This window comes from Phacochoerus africanus, chromosome 6, assembly GCF_016906955.1.
Source record: "Phacochoerus africanus isolate WHEZ1 chromosome 6, ROS_Pafr_v1, whole genome shotgun sequence".
Taxonomy (NCBI): Eukaryota; Metazoa; Chordata; class Mammalia; order Artiodactyla; family Suidae; genus Phacochoerus; species Phacochoerus africanus.
Window position 1 is genome coordinate 74,325,159 of NC_062549.1, and position 13,408 is coordinate 74,338,566.

The window sequence follows — 13,408 nt, forward strand, 5'->3', positions numbered from 1 at the left end:
AGACTTTCTCATCCTATCCTCCATGACTCTTTTCTTTCATATTTTCTTTTTTTTTCTTTCTTTCTTTTTTTTTTTTTTGTCTGTTTGTCTTTTTTGTTGTTGTTGTTGTTGTTGCTATTTCTTGGGCCGCTCCCGCGGCATATGGAGGTTCCCAGGCTAGGGGTCGAATCGGAGCTGTAGCCACCAGCCTACGCCAGAGCCACGGCAACGCCGGATCGTTAACCCACTGAGCAAAGGAAGGGCAGGGACCGAACCCGCAACCTCATGGTTCCTAGTCAGATTCGTTAACCACTGCGCCACGACGGGAACTCCCTTCTTTCATATTTTCTGTTTCCTTGTTGCTCTGCATTACCTCCTGATTAATTTGTTTATATCAATTTGCCAGTTCATAATTCAGTTTGTTGTTATATCAAATCTGAAATTAAATCTGATGTATCGAGGTTTTAATTTCAGTTATTTTATATTTCTAGTTTTATTTGGTTCTTTCTCAAATCTATTTGGACTTATCTTTAAATGCTTCCTCTTATCCATAGACAATCTGTTTTTCCTCTAAGCATTTGCTAATCCCAGTATGTGAAGCCTTTGGGAGCCTGAGTCTATTGGTGCTGTTGGCACCAAGTTTTAACGCCTTGTTCCATTTTACTTTTTTGCTTTTGGAGTAAGAGCCAATATTCATTAGAATTTTTTGAGAATTCTGTTAGACCTCGTTTGAAAGTGGACTCCTCTAAAGATGATTTGTGTTTATTTCTGCCAAGCATCTTACTTAGACCATCACAATCTAGAACCACTTTGGACTTAAAGTTTTCGGATCACCCAAGTTGTGTGCATTCGGGCCGTAAGGCCTTACAAATGCTGGCTTCTGTTTGTAAATTATCACAAAAGGTATTCTTCCCCTCTCACTCAGTATCGTCCTGGCAGGTGTCACGAGGGAAAATGTAAGGGAAATCGTTTTATTTCACCCTTGCCCTGAAAGTCTAATTTTTTTCTGTCCTGACTTTTAATAGGAACCTCTCATTAAACATCCACTTTTGTTGGTCAGCCATGGCGTTTGTCTGCTCTTTACTGTGGCTTTGACTCAGTTTCACCAGATTTAGCAACTGTCTTCAAGATGAAAGGTGGTGTCAACGCTCTGCTTACCTCTCTGGGTCCCGTTAAAAGAGTTTTTGGGCTAATTTGCTGGTTTATCAATGCATGTGTGTTACTGGACAGAAAGAGGTTTTGTTTTGGTTTTGATTTTTCCTCAAAGAAAATAGGATATCACTAGAGCAACAGTTTAAAAAGCCTTTAGAAAAGTACTTTTTACTTACCACTGTTCTGAAGACTAGATGATTCCTGGAATAAAGTAAAAATGATAAGCAGACAGGTTTCTATAAACATTAAGTGAAATCATGCAGTGTTGGAACCAAATGTCAAGTCACATTATCTAGCATTGGGACGGAATATTTAAAATTGGGTCTTGAAGGTATGGCATTTTCCACATGGATACAGTTGTTAAACACTTCAGATAATATGCTGTGCATGATACTTTTAAAGAATTTCTTAGATCCCAGAAACTGAGAAAATATATACTCGTTGTTGTTATCAAAAATAAAGTATCTCAGGAGTTCCCATGGTGGCGCAACGGGATTGGTGGTGTCTTGGGAGCCCTGGGTTGCAGGTTAGATCCCAGGCCTGACACAGTGGGATAAGGATCTGGCATTGCCATAGCTGCAGCTTAGGTCACTACTGTAGCTCGGATCTGATCTCTGGCCTGGGAACTCCATATGCCACAGGGCAGCCAAAAAAGAGAAAGGAAAAAATTATCAAATTGGTTAAGGCTCAGCTTAACAAAGTAGTTCTGAAGAAAATAGTAAAATGCAGTGGAATGGCCAGTTAGTACTCCATTCCAAATAATTGTTTCTAAAATCCACTTAAGCAATTAAATTAAACTAGGATATGGTACTCTGAAGGTGCATTTATCCTTGGGTGATCTATACCCTAGATGACTGAGCACTCTTGATTAAGTCATGGAATAAAATTCAAGCAAGACTATACATAGGCCCTGTCATTTTATTCATCAAAAGCCTATCTCAGCACTTGTGCCTTCTTTGTCAGGCTGGGGAAACCCTCAAGAAATAAACCCTGCCCTAGACTGGCAAATTTAGAAAAGACCACACGAATCGGACACAACCGATAAATGTAACAGGTGTATATGATTACAGTCAAATCTTTACTTCACTTCAAAGTGATTTTTCTGGACAGTAGCCCAAAGTTCTTACCTTACATAAGGCCACTGAGTGTTTTTGCTAACCTCATCCTGCAACAATGATCAGTTATGTCTGGCAGAATCAAGAATCCTAAAAAATGCATTTTCTTTACAGACTGTGATACTGGTACAATGTCCTGCACTCGTGAATCATTTCAAGAGTATAACATTTCATATATGGTTTTCTCTAATTGATATTTTGAGTCATTGAAGGTACTGTTATTATTAATGAAATTAATAAACCTGATTGTAAAATGAAAGAGGTATTACAGCCTTGCTGACTTCATAGTAACTAGATGACTTACTTCCTGTGCTTATTTAAATTTATTCTCAAAAGGGGATTTTAGATGGTATAGTTTAGACAGAAAAGAGAGAATTAATTTAAGTAGCAAAATATTTCACTTCCAAAAACAGTACCATCACAAAAAGTGCTGTGATATGCCCTGTTTCTATGGTGAAGATTTTATAATATTTACTTTATATGATAAGAGTTATAAGTGGAGTTCTATGTTGTTTGTTCAGCCTATTATGCAGATGGTGCTTGATTAAAATCTATTTTAAACTACAGCGATTACTGCAAGATAGTGTGCATTAAACAGCTCTCCCAGCTCCATTAAAGGCTTTGGGACTGCAGCAGTTTATTTTAAATATGCTCATAGATGTTTCTAACTTCTCCAGGGACATTTCAATATCAGTGATTCTCTTTTCTTGAGAGTCTTAACTCCTGTGCTCTGTGTTCTTAAGAAGTATTATCTCAGTAATACCATTAACACATGCTTTTTTAAAGTGAAAAATGACTGTTTTCTTGTGATAAATAAGTTAAATATATCATTGTAATTAAGCAATAAGACATGACAGGAGGTGGATTACCAGAAGCATAAGGACACCTCTAGGGATTTTGGAAATAAATCTATGTCTACAAGTAAGTTACATGAAATACATGCATCTGTGTAAAGCTTATGTGAGAGCAGTATCTTTGTGTATTTGTGTATGTTTGTTTATTCATTAGTGCTTTAATTGAATGTGAAATAAGTCTGTGGGTAATCAGGATTACAATTAGGACCTGAACTCAGCCATGTTCTTAGTTGCTGTGATTTTCATGCAACTTTTATATGTGCTTTCCTTGTGATTCTAAGCCTTTACCCAGTGCTGTAGAACACAGGGATGGGAATTTGTGATGATCACTGCATGTAAGTCCCTATGCTGGAGTTCCGGAGGTGGCGCAGCAGAAACAAACCAAACTAGCATCCATGAGGATGCAGGTTCAGTCCCTGGCCTTGTGATGTACAGAGACCTTCTTTCTACATAGAATTAAAATTCCTAAATTGTAGTAAGAAATATCAGAACAGAGTAGTTACTTGATTAAGAAAGCAGTTAAGGAGTTCCCATCATGGCTCAGCAGTCACAAACCCAACTAGGATCCATGAGGACGTGGGTTCAATCCCTGGCCTCACTCAGTGGGTTAAGGATCTCATTGCAGTGAGCTATGGTGTAGGTCACAGATGCAGCTCGGATCCCTGTTGCTGTGGCTGTGGTGTAGCGCAGCAGCCGTAGCTCCGATTCTGCCCCCAGCCTGGGAACCTCCGTGTGCCACAGGTGTGGCCCTAAAAAAAAAAAAAAAAGACCCCATGCTGATTGTGTGAGGGTGGGGAACTAACAAGACCTTGTCCTTACTCTCAGTGTGCTTGTCACTGTATATTTTTGCATTATATGGTTCCTTCTGTGTTGTAAAGATTATGATGTTGGAATTAAATTTAATTCTTAAGTCTTGGAACCCAGGAAATATTGTCCTCTCAAACAGTGCCCGATACACAGTGCTGTACAGTTTAATACAGTAGCCTCTAGCCAGCATGACTGTGTATATTTCAATTTGACTAATTAAAATTAAACAAAAAATTCAGTCCCTCTGTTGCTCTAGCCAAACATGCTCCATAGCCACATTTGGCTAGTTAGTACTCTTTCAGACAGTGTAGAAAACATTCCATCTTTCCAGAAAATTCCATGAGATAGCGCTGCCCTAGACTGCAGAAATCAGAGTCTTTTAGAAAATTAGGACATAAAATTATAAGCTTTCATCCACCTAAGTAAGAATTCAGGATCCAGACAATACTCAAAATTAAGGTCCAGAAACATATTACAAATCCATTTAGCTAATTTTTCCACCACAGCTATATTCATCATCATTGTGTTCATTCTAAATAGTTGATGGTCAGAAAAGCCAGGTGTCTTTCAAAATGCAGTCCATTCCCAGCATGTAAGTGGATCCAAATTATAGCAACATTTCTTTCTTTAGAGAGGCTTTGCATATGAGAAATGGCCATGTAGTTTTCAAACATGTGATGAAACTACCTCCAGATAGTAAGCCTGACAAATTCCCAGTTCACTATACAGAATCTAAAATAGCAGCTCACTTCTCTGCCTTCCCAAACACAAGCAAAATGCAAAATAAAAAATAAGATGCCCAGATATCAGGAGATAATGCCCAGTATTCGTGTGGCAGAAGCCTTCACGTTATCCAGCCCTGCTCACATGTGTGGATGCACTAGACATCAAAACACAGCTGGGAACCACATCCTGTTGTATTGCATCCTAAAAGCAGACATTGTACACTTCTGCAGGTCTTTATACAAAGAATACCAAGTAAGAAAAAGATTCCCTTCAAAGAATACTCTATTTAAAAAAAATAAATAAACAAACTTTCATACGTAATTTTTATTTTTGTTTTTTCCTCTTATATCAGCTTTTGGTGAAAGGGCATTATCTTAAATCATAGCTTGGTTCTGTGAGGGCAGTTTTATAAGTGGTCAGACTGTTATGATCCAAGAATATAGTTTTAGCAACAGAGTTTTTTTTTTGTCTTTTTGCTATTTCTTTGGGCCGCTCTCGCGGCATATGGAGGTTCCCAGGCTAGGGGTCGAATCGGAGCTGTAGCCACCGGCCTACGCCAGAGCCACAGCAACGTGGGATCCGAACCGCGTCTGCAACCTACACCACAGCTCACGGCAACACCGGATCGTTAACCCACTGAGCAAGGGCAGGGACCGAACCCGCAACCTCATGGTTCCTAGTCGGATTCGTTAACCACTGCGCCACGACGGGAACTCCCGCAACAGAGTTTAATTACTGAAGGACAGGCAGTGAATCTTGAGAAATGAATATTTTTGTGTATCCTATAGATTGGCCCACTCAGATGCTAGTTTTCTTGCATGGCAGATAATTCAAACTGAGGTTAACCGTGAGTATTTAAAAGGACAGCATATCAGTATGCTCTCACTTTCAGGCATTGCAAAGATAAAGCTGATATAATGTCATGAGGCTGACACCATAGTCTGGCCATAATGGGGGACGACACCCCAGCTTCACAGCATAGTGCCTCTCAGGTACATGATCAGATATACCGTTGAAGCCTCAGGGTGACACGCCGTAATGCATAAATGATGTCTCCTGAGCCTTGAAAATACAGAGGCAGAAATCATGAAAGCCCTGTTTCTACTAAAAGAGAAGCCTTCATCTGGCTAATCCTATAGGACAATCTAGGAAAATAGGGGATGCCTCCAGAAAACAAAACTAATTGATGGGCTGCATGGAATTGTTTAGTTTCCTATAGGGTTGCTATATGTTGCCTCAAAACAGTAATTTGTTGTTTTCATGCACTTGACACTTAGAGTTTCCCACTGGCAGTAGCAAGTTCTCCTGCTTCCACAGATAATCCTTAAAAAGTAGGGCCACGTTGTCCAGCACGAAGATAACTGTCCTTTCTCTTACCACAGGATGTCGCCTGTCCAGTATATCTAAGACCTGTACCATGTTGAGCAAATGCCAGTTTAAAAAGAAAAGAAGCAGGAGTTCCCACTGTGGCTTAGCAGTAACAAACCTTACTGGTATCCATGAGGATGTGGGTTCAATCCCTGGCCTCGCTCAGTGGGTTAAGGTTCCAGCGTTGCTGTGAGCTGGGGTGTAGGTCGAAGATGCGGTTTAGATCCTGAGTTGCTATGGCTATGGCTTAGGCCGGCAGCTATAGTTCCAATTCAACCCCTCACCTGGGAACTTCCACATGCTGCAGGTGTGAACGTAAAAAGCAAAAAATCAAAAAGAGAAATAAAAGAAGCGTGAAGATCAGCAGTTCAAACACAATTTTGGACAATGGAAGAGAGAAACTAATTTGTTTTGGTAAATCTTTGAATAAAAACATTTACATTGAGGAGTTCCTGTCGTGGGTCAATGGTTAACAAATCCAACTAGGAACCATGAGGTTGCAGATTTGATCCCTGGCCTTGCTCAATGGATTAAGGATCTGGCGTTGCTGTGAGCTGTGGTGTAGGTCGCACACAGGCTCCGATCCCGCATTGCTGTGGCTGTGGCGTAGGCCGGCAGCTGTAGCTCCGATTGGACCCCTAGCCTGGGAACCTCCATATGCCGTGATGTGGCCCCAGAAAAGACCAAAAAAAAAAAATTTACATTGAATCATAGGAAATTTATCTCTATAACTGACATTTGATTATTTTCCAAAAATATTGATATAATCTGCAATCATGGAGATTTTGGTGTGTCAGATCATTAATTTTTTCAATTAAAATTTAAAATGAAAAATAAAATGAGCCCACGTAAATATTCCATATGCGTACACATTCATTTCCCTACACTTTGTTCCCATGTCTGAATATTCCCGGTCCTTGATAAAATATGACCTTGATGAAATATGATCATAACATTGTTATGATCAACCTTCATTGTTAATATTCTTCATTGCAGTCTTTCTCTTTTTTTTTTTTTTTTTTTTTTTGCTTTTTAGGGCCGCACCCGCGGCACATGGAGATTCCCAGGCTCGGGGTTGATTTGGAGCTCCAGCTGCCGACCTACACCACAGCCACAGCGACACCAGATCCAAGCCGCATCTGTGACCTATACCACAGCTCACGGCAATACTGGATCCTCAACCCACAGAGCGAGCCCAGGAATGGAACCCACAGCCTCATGGTTCCTAGTCGATTCATTTCTGCTGTGCCACTACAGGAACTCCCATTGTAGTCTTTCTTGAATCCTTTTTATTTGACTTCTTGATATTTTGTTATTTTGAATATAGGAATGGTTATGTTTAGAATATTTGGAAATTGTAGAAAATATAAAGAAAATCGTAAAGACTTAGCCTATAACCCAGTTACTATTAGCATGTCAAATACTCTAAAAATCTGTCCACGTTTTCTGTATTACCACATAATTACTTTCTGTCCTGAAGTACTCAGGTAAATTAGTGAGGCCTGATTTCCTGTAACAAAACCATTCATGCTTTAATTCATTCATTCCTTGAATTGCATTATATTTTGTTATTATTTTTTTAACTGTTCTAACAAACATTAAGCACGTACTAGGTGTCAAGAACCATAATAAATGCTGGTGAGTAAAATTAGATGTGGACTGGCCCCCGTTGTGGTTAGACTCAAACAAGAGAAGATCTAACTACGTAAATTATTGTATAACTACAATTTTTATATGTGCTACAAAGGGAAGCATATAGAACTACACAAGTGAATATCTTGACTGAAGTTTGAGGTATCTCTAAGACTTGCAAATAAAGTCATAAATGGCAATTGACAGAATACCTTAAATCAACTATAATGGAAAAAATAAAAATCATAAAAACAAATAAATAATAATTGTTTCCATGCATTCAAAGTTCAAAGGAAATGAATTTGCCACTCATTCACCCCCAAATGGTAACGGAAATCCTGCACCTTACGAGACTCCCTAAGTACAGTCTTGTAAGAGAAGACGGTCTACAGCAAAAACCATCAGGAGCACTACCATGTAATGCCCTGGTGGAAGAGGATGGGCCTAGAAATGAACAGTGAGGACAGCGAGGTAGACCTAAAACCCAGAGTCTGCAATGTCCCAGAACCTCTGGAAGAGAGGATGCTCACAGTGAGAAATCAGGTCAGACGAAGACTAGATGGTCCCTTGGATTTGGCAGTGTGGACCTCAGCGACCTTACTGAGAGCCAACTGATAGAGGGCACACTGCAGTGAGTTACCACAGCTGCCTGCAGCTAGCACAGCCACTAAAAGGAGAAAGATATGGCTCTTTGTAGTCTCAGGGCAAAAAGAAAGTTCTGGTTGTTTGTTGCGTGTCTCAAGTGACTTACCTGAGACCCAAGTCATTTCACAGGATCACCTCAAATCCATCCTGGGGAAGCTCCCTTCAAGTGTTAATCCGCATTAGCCTGTCAGCTTGGTTCAGGGCATCCTGTCCCTGTGGGGTCGTTCATTCGGCTTCAGTAGACAGTTTCAAAAGATAATCTTCTCAATAACATTCTCACTAAAGACAAAGACAAAGTATTCACTTAGGTTTTTTTCCTGTCTCTGTTTGGTTCTTGGGGCACTTCTTTAAACTGTGGCCATATGGCATCACAAATTAGCATTCAGATCATTTCTTTCCATTCATTCAAAAAAAGTTACTACTGTGTCATAATTAATATCTGAATATCATTTTAAGGTTTTAAACATGTTTAAATATATATCATCTCAGTAATCACAAAATCTCACTGCAGCTGGTCTGTCATAGAGAAAATGTAGGCCCAGAGAAGTTGCATGGTTTGCCCTAAGATTGCACAGCCAAAACTAGTAGAGGAAGACATGAGTGTGCATCTTCTGATGTCACATCCCCTGGCCTCTCAGGATATCATGCTTCCTCTCCAATGGTGGCGGTTATTTTACACAAATTACCCTGCCTAGAAATTTATCTGAATAAGATACTTACTACATTGTTCACTAGGAGTGAAAAGCAACAACAATCCCAACAATAGAAGGTGAGGGTGCAGAACCTCGCGTGAAAAGGTGACTCCATCAGAAGACACTGCACGTGGACCTTTATGCTGGCAGGGGAGGCATGTGAAAAGAGGATTCCAAGTCTCATTCTTTTTCTTTTCCTTTTGTATTGGAGTACAGTTGATTTACAATGTTGTATTAGTTTCAGGTGTACAGCGAAGTGATTACACATACCCATAATTTTTCAGATTCTTTTTCCTTACAGGTTACTACAGAATATTGAGTAGAGTCCCCTGAGCTATGCAGTAGGTCCTTGTTAGTCATCTGTTTTGTATAGAGTAGTGTGTATATGTTAATCCCAAACTCCTAACTTATCCCCTCAAATTCACAGATTTCAAAAACAAATTTTTGGTTACCAAAGGGGACTATGGTTTGTTCTCAAAGTCTATGAATCTTTTTTGTTTTGTAAATAAGTACATTTGTATCATTTTTTAGATTCCACATATAAGTGATATTATCCAAATCTCTAATTCTATGGAGGTGGATGAAGTGATGTCACATATAATTAGTATCAGAGTTAATATTCAAATATAAGTGTCTTAAATACATTTGTGTGTGTTTTATATTTGCATCAGAATAGCGATTCAGATTATTCAAATAGTCATACTCAAGGACATAGGGAGAAAATGGAACCTATCTCTGAGTATTAGAGCTGTTCTAGAAATGTTTAGAACATCTTAGAATCCAGTTTCCAGAGGTCCACTCTCCAGTATGATAGCCACTAGCCACATGTGGTTATTTAAATTTAAAGCAATTAAAATTCTATAAAAATTTAAAATTTTGTTTCTTATTCCTGCTAGCCGTGTTTCATATGCTTATTAGTGACTTGTCTCTAATGGCTACCATACTGAGTAGTGCAGATTTTAGGACCTTACCCTCACTGCAGAAAGTTCTGTTGGACAGCACTACCTAGGGTCTAGACTGTGCCATTCTCCAAGCTATGAGCATTGCTAGGCCTTCTGAGCAGCGTCTTATAGACCTAAGTGCAATACCAGAAGCCATTCAACTTTATTCATTGGGCATGTTACCCATCACCATTTAAAAATCATAATTAGGGGAGTTCCCATTGTGGTGCAGTGGAAACGAATCCAACTAGGAACCGCGAGGTTGCAGGTTCAGTCGCTGGCCTCGTTCAGTGGGTTCAGGATCTGGTGTTGCCATAAGCTGTGGTGTAGGTCACAGATGTGGCTCGGATCTGGCATTGCTATGGCTCTGGTGTAGGCCAGCAGCTACAGCTCCAACCAGACCCCTGGGAACCTCCATATGCTGCAGGTGCGGCTCTGAAAAGACAAAAGACAAAAAAAAAATCATAATTAGGAGGAAAAGGATGAACTCGGCAAGAAACAGGTTAGATTGTTCGTACAATGGTTACTGCACGGGGAACCTGCTGCTGTCACAGTCATAATGCTGCTCGTTATTCAGCTTCCTGAATGAGAAAAAGGAAAAGTTCAGAGAGTTAAAGGATGATATCTAACAGTACAGCGATGTTATAAAGAATGACAATAAAATTATTTAAAGCTATGTACATTAGGCTTGAAAAGGATGAATATGAAAATTACATAAAGTATGAGGTTTTACTTTAAAAACGGCAACAACAAAACCAAGTATCCCTTAGGACTGTCCATGTTTGTGTGATTAAAAGTCTCAAAGGAGAGCTGCATGATTTGTCCACAAATTTCTTAGTTCTACAATTCAGATTTTGTTTTATTGCAGATCAATGGTGGAGAGAAGCGACCTGCCTCTGATATGGGGAAAAAACCAAAAACCCCCAAAAAGAAGAAGAAGAAGGACCCTAATGAGCCCCAGAAGCCTGTGTCTGCCTACGCATTATTCTTTCGTGATACTCAGGCTGCCATCAAGGGCCAAAATCCAAATGCTACCTTTGGTGAAGTCTCTAAAATTGTGGCTTCGATGTGGGATGGTTTAGGAGAAGAGCAAAAACAGGTAAGAAAAGATGCAAAATGGAGTGAGTGGATTTGAGAAAATATATGCAATCTAGAGAAGTGGCTTCTGAGGACACTGGGTGAGTTCTTCAGACCCTAGACCTGAGGATGAGAATAGGCCTCATAAGAACCAGGGGACTTTGACATAGTTTTATACTCCTTTATTTCTGTGTTATAAATAGCACGGTAGTCCCTTTGTTGCAGAGTTTATCTAGTGTAGTTATTTTTGGAGGGACTTTTCCACATCCCAGCCAGAATTACATCATTGCTTACTATTGCCAGTGTGACCCTGAAGATTGAAAAAATACCAGAAGAATTTTGAAAACTGTCCACCTCTCTCTTCAGCACTTCTTTGATGACCTCTTTTGTCAAAACCTTCTTTACTCTTTCCTGAATGAACCTCAAATTTAAAAAAGAGTTTCTGCCCTTAGCCATTCTCTGAAGACCACGAGACATGTTATTCAGTCCCACTTGTACCATGTTTCTAGGTTGGATTAAATGGGGCCAGATGCTCGGTATTTTCTTCTCTTGTGGATTGTTGTGGTGTGACTGAGGACCATGCTGGGGTGGGGAGCACTTGAGATGCTTTGCATCTCCGCCGTGGCGTAGGTAGCCCAGGAGATCTTAAGGAGGATGGGAATCATGGAGAAAAGAGGTCAGTACGTAGATGTAGCCCACCTCAGCGAAGAAGCAGTATTGATCCCGGATTTCTAAACCAGGGACACGGTTGTCATTGTCACCATCTAGATTTTCTTTCTCACAAAGAGAAATTAGACAAGTATTATCATTAAAGTTTGGTCACTGAATCAATTATGCAGATGCAGCTTTAGCTGATGCAAAATCCTGGATTGCATCAATGATGGGCTAGTCTCCTACTGGGTGCTTGATAGAGACCTTTACCCTCTCTTCATCAGGTCCAGGGAAGTGTGTAAGAAGCAGAACACTTCAAATATGTGTACATCTATAAGTATCTATACATGGTGAATATGTCAACATCCATAATGTATATCATGTTTTATACTTTCAAGAACACTTCTACATGACTTATTTGTTCTGCTTAATACTTGTAGGTACTTTTATCTAAGCTTTGCAGATTATGAAACGGGGTCAAATAGTTAATTTAAATTAATTCATTTTTTCATTCACCAAATATTTGTTGAGTATTTACTACATGCCCCAGGCACTGTTCTAGACCCCCAGGGATGAGGCAGAGAGTGAGACAGAGTCCTGGCTTTGTTGAATGATTTGTCTAAGATTAAACACTATGACTAGAAACTTACCACTTCACTTACAGTTCCTAACAAATTCATGAAATCAGTAACAGTAATAATGATAAAACCAGTTGCTAAGAAAACATAGAACCTCCCCCTCCAGGTCTCTCCAGCCCTCTTTTTTTTTTTTTTTTTTTTGCTTTTGCTTTTTAGGGACTGCACCCAAGGCATATGGGAGTTCCCAGGCTAGGGGTCTAATTGGAGCTACAGCTGCTGGCCTACACCACAGCTCACAGCAACACCAGATCTTTAACCCCACTGAGCAAGGCCGGGGATCAAACCCGCCACCTCATGGTTCCTAATTGGATTTGTTTCCACCGTGCCTCAAGGGGAACTCCCAACCCCCCTTTTCTACAAGCCAAAGCTGTCCTTTTCGTGATTGCCCGCCCAGGGAAGGGCTTCATAGGAAAGCACAGTCCTAGCCCATGGAGCTCTATGCTGCAGGAGTCGTCCTCAAGGGCAGGAAACACCGCAGAGCATGCTCTGTGCACTTGATTAACATACAATCTCATTATGAAGAGGATGGTTGATGTTGTATTTTATGATTCTGTTGAAAACCTAATATAGTAGTTTGCGGATTTTAGAGCTGGTTTCTGTCCCAGCTGGGGTCAGTGGCTCCCCGTTGGTGTTGGCATTCACGGAGGGTTGTACAGCGGCTCCTCCCTCCACTCACTAGAGCTGTGCAGATGGGGAAGCTCAGTGCACGTCCACCAGGAGTCTCAGCCCCATCCCTGTGTCCACCCCACCATGGTCCATGCACCAGGACGTCCTTGTCTCTCTGCTTCAACAACTCCTGTGTGTGTTCTTGGACGAGGGCCAGGCTTCAATACTGTAAACTCTGGCTTTGTGAGGTGAAATTTCACAGAGGAGACATCCAGAAAGTGATCACTCTCCCTTGCGATTGTGACAGCAACTCTTGTGCATCAGAGGACACACGTGATTTCCTCCACCCTACCCCAGACCTGGCAGTGAGCTGGGGGGCTGCTTCAAGGCTCATGTCTGCCCCTTAGCTTCTATAGCTTCCACTCTGCCAGAAGTTTTATTTCGAGAAACTTGAGTTGCCTGTGCTGTCACCCATCTGAGTCCTCTTTTCTATCTTCTTGACCTAGGTACCTTTCCCTAATTATC

General features: G+C 40.5%; 1 protein-coding gene across 4 annotated transcripts in view; it reads left to right on the forward strand.

Moving 5' to 3' along the window:
* The window catches only part of TOX (thymocyte selection associated high mobility group box), a 302,432-nt gene that overhangs the window by 257,883 nt on the left and 31,141 nt on the right, over positions 1-13,408 (forward strand). For all 4 annotated transcript variants that reach the window (XM_047783873.1, XM_047783876.1, XM_047783874.1 and 1 more), the window contains one exon: positions 10,780-11,010. In XM_047783873.1, coding sequence (XP_047639829.1) covers positions 10,780-11,010 — 231 coding nt within the window. The remainder of the gene's footprint in view (positions 1-10,779; positions 11,011-13,408) is intronic.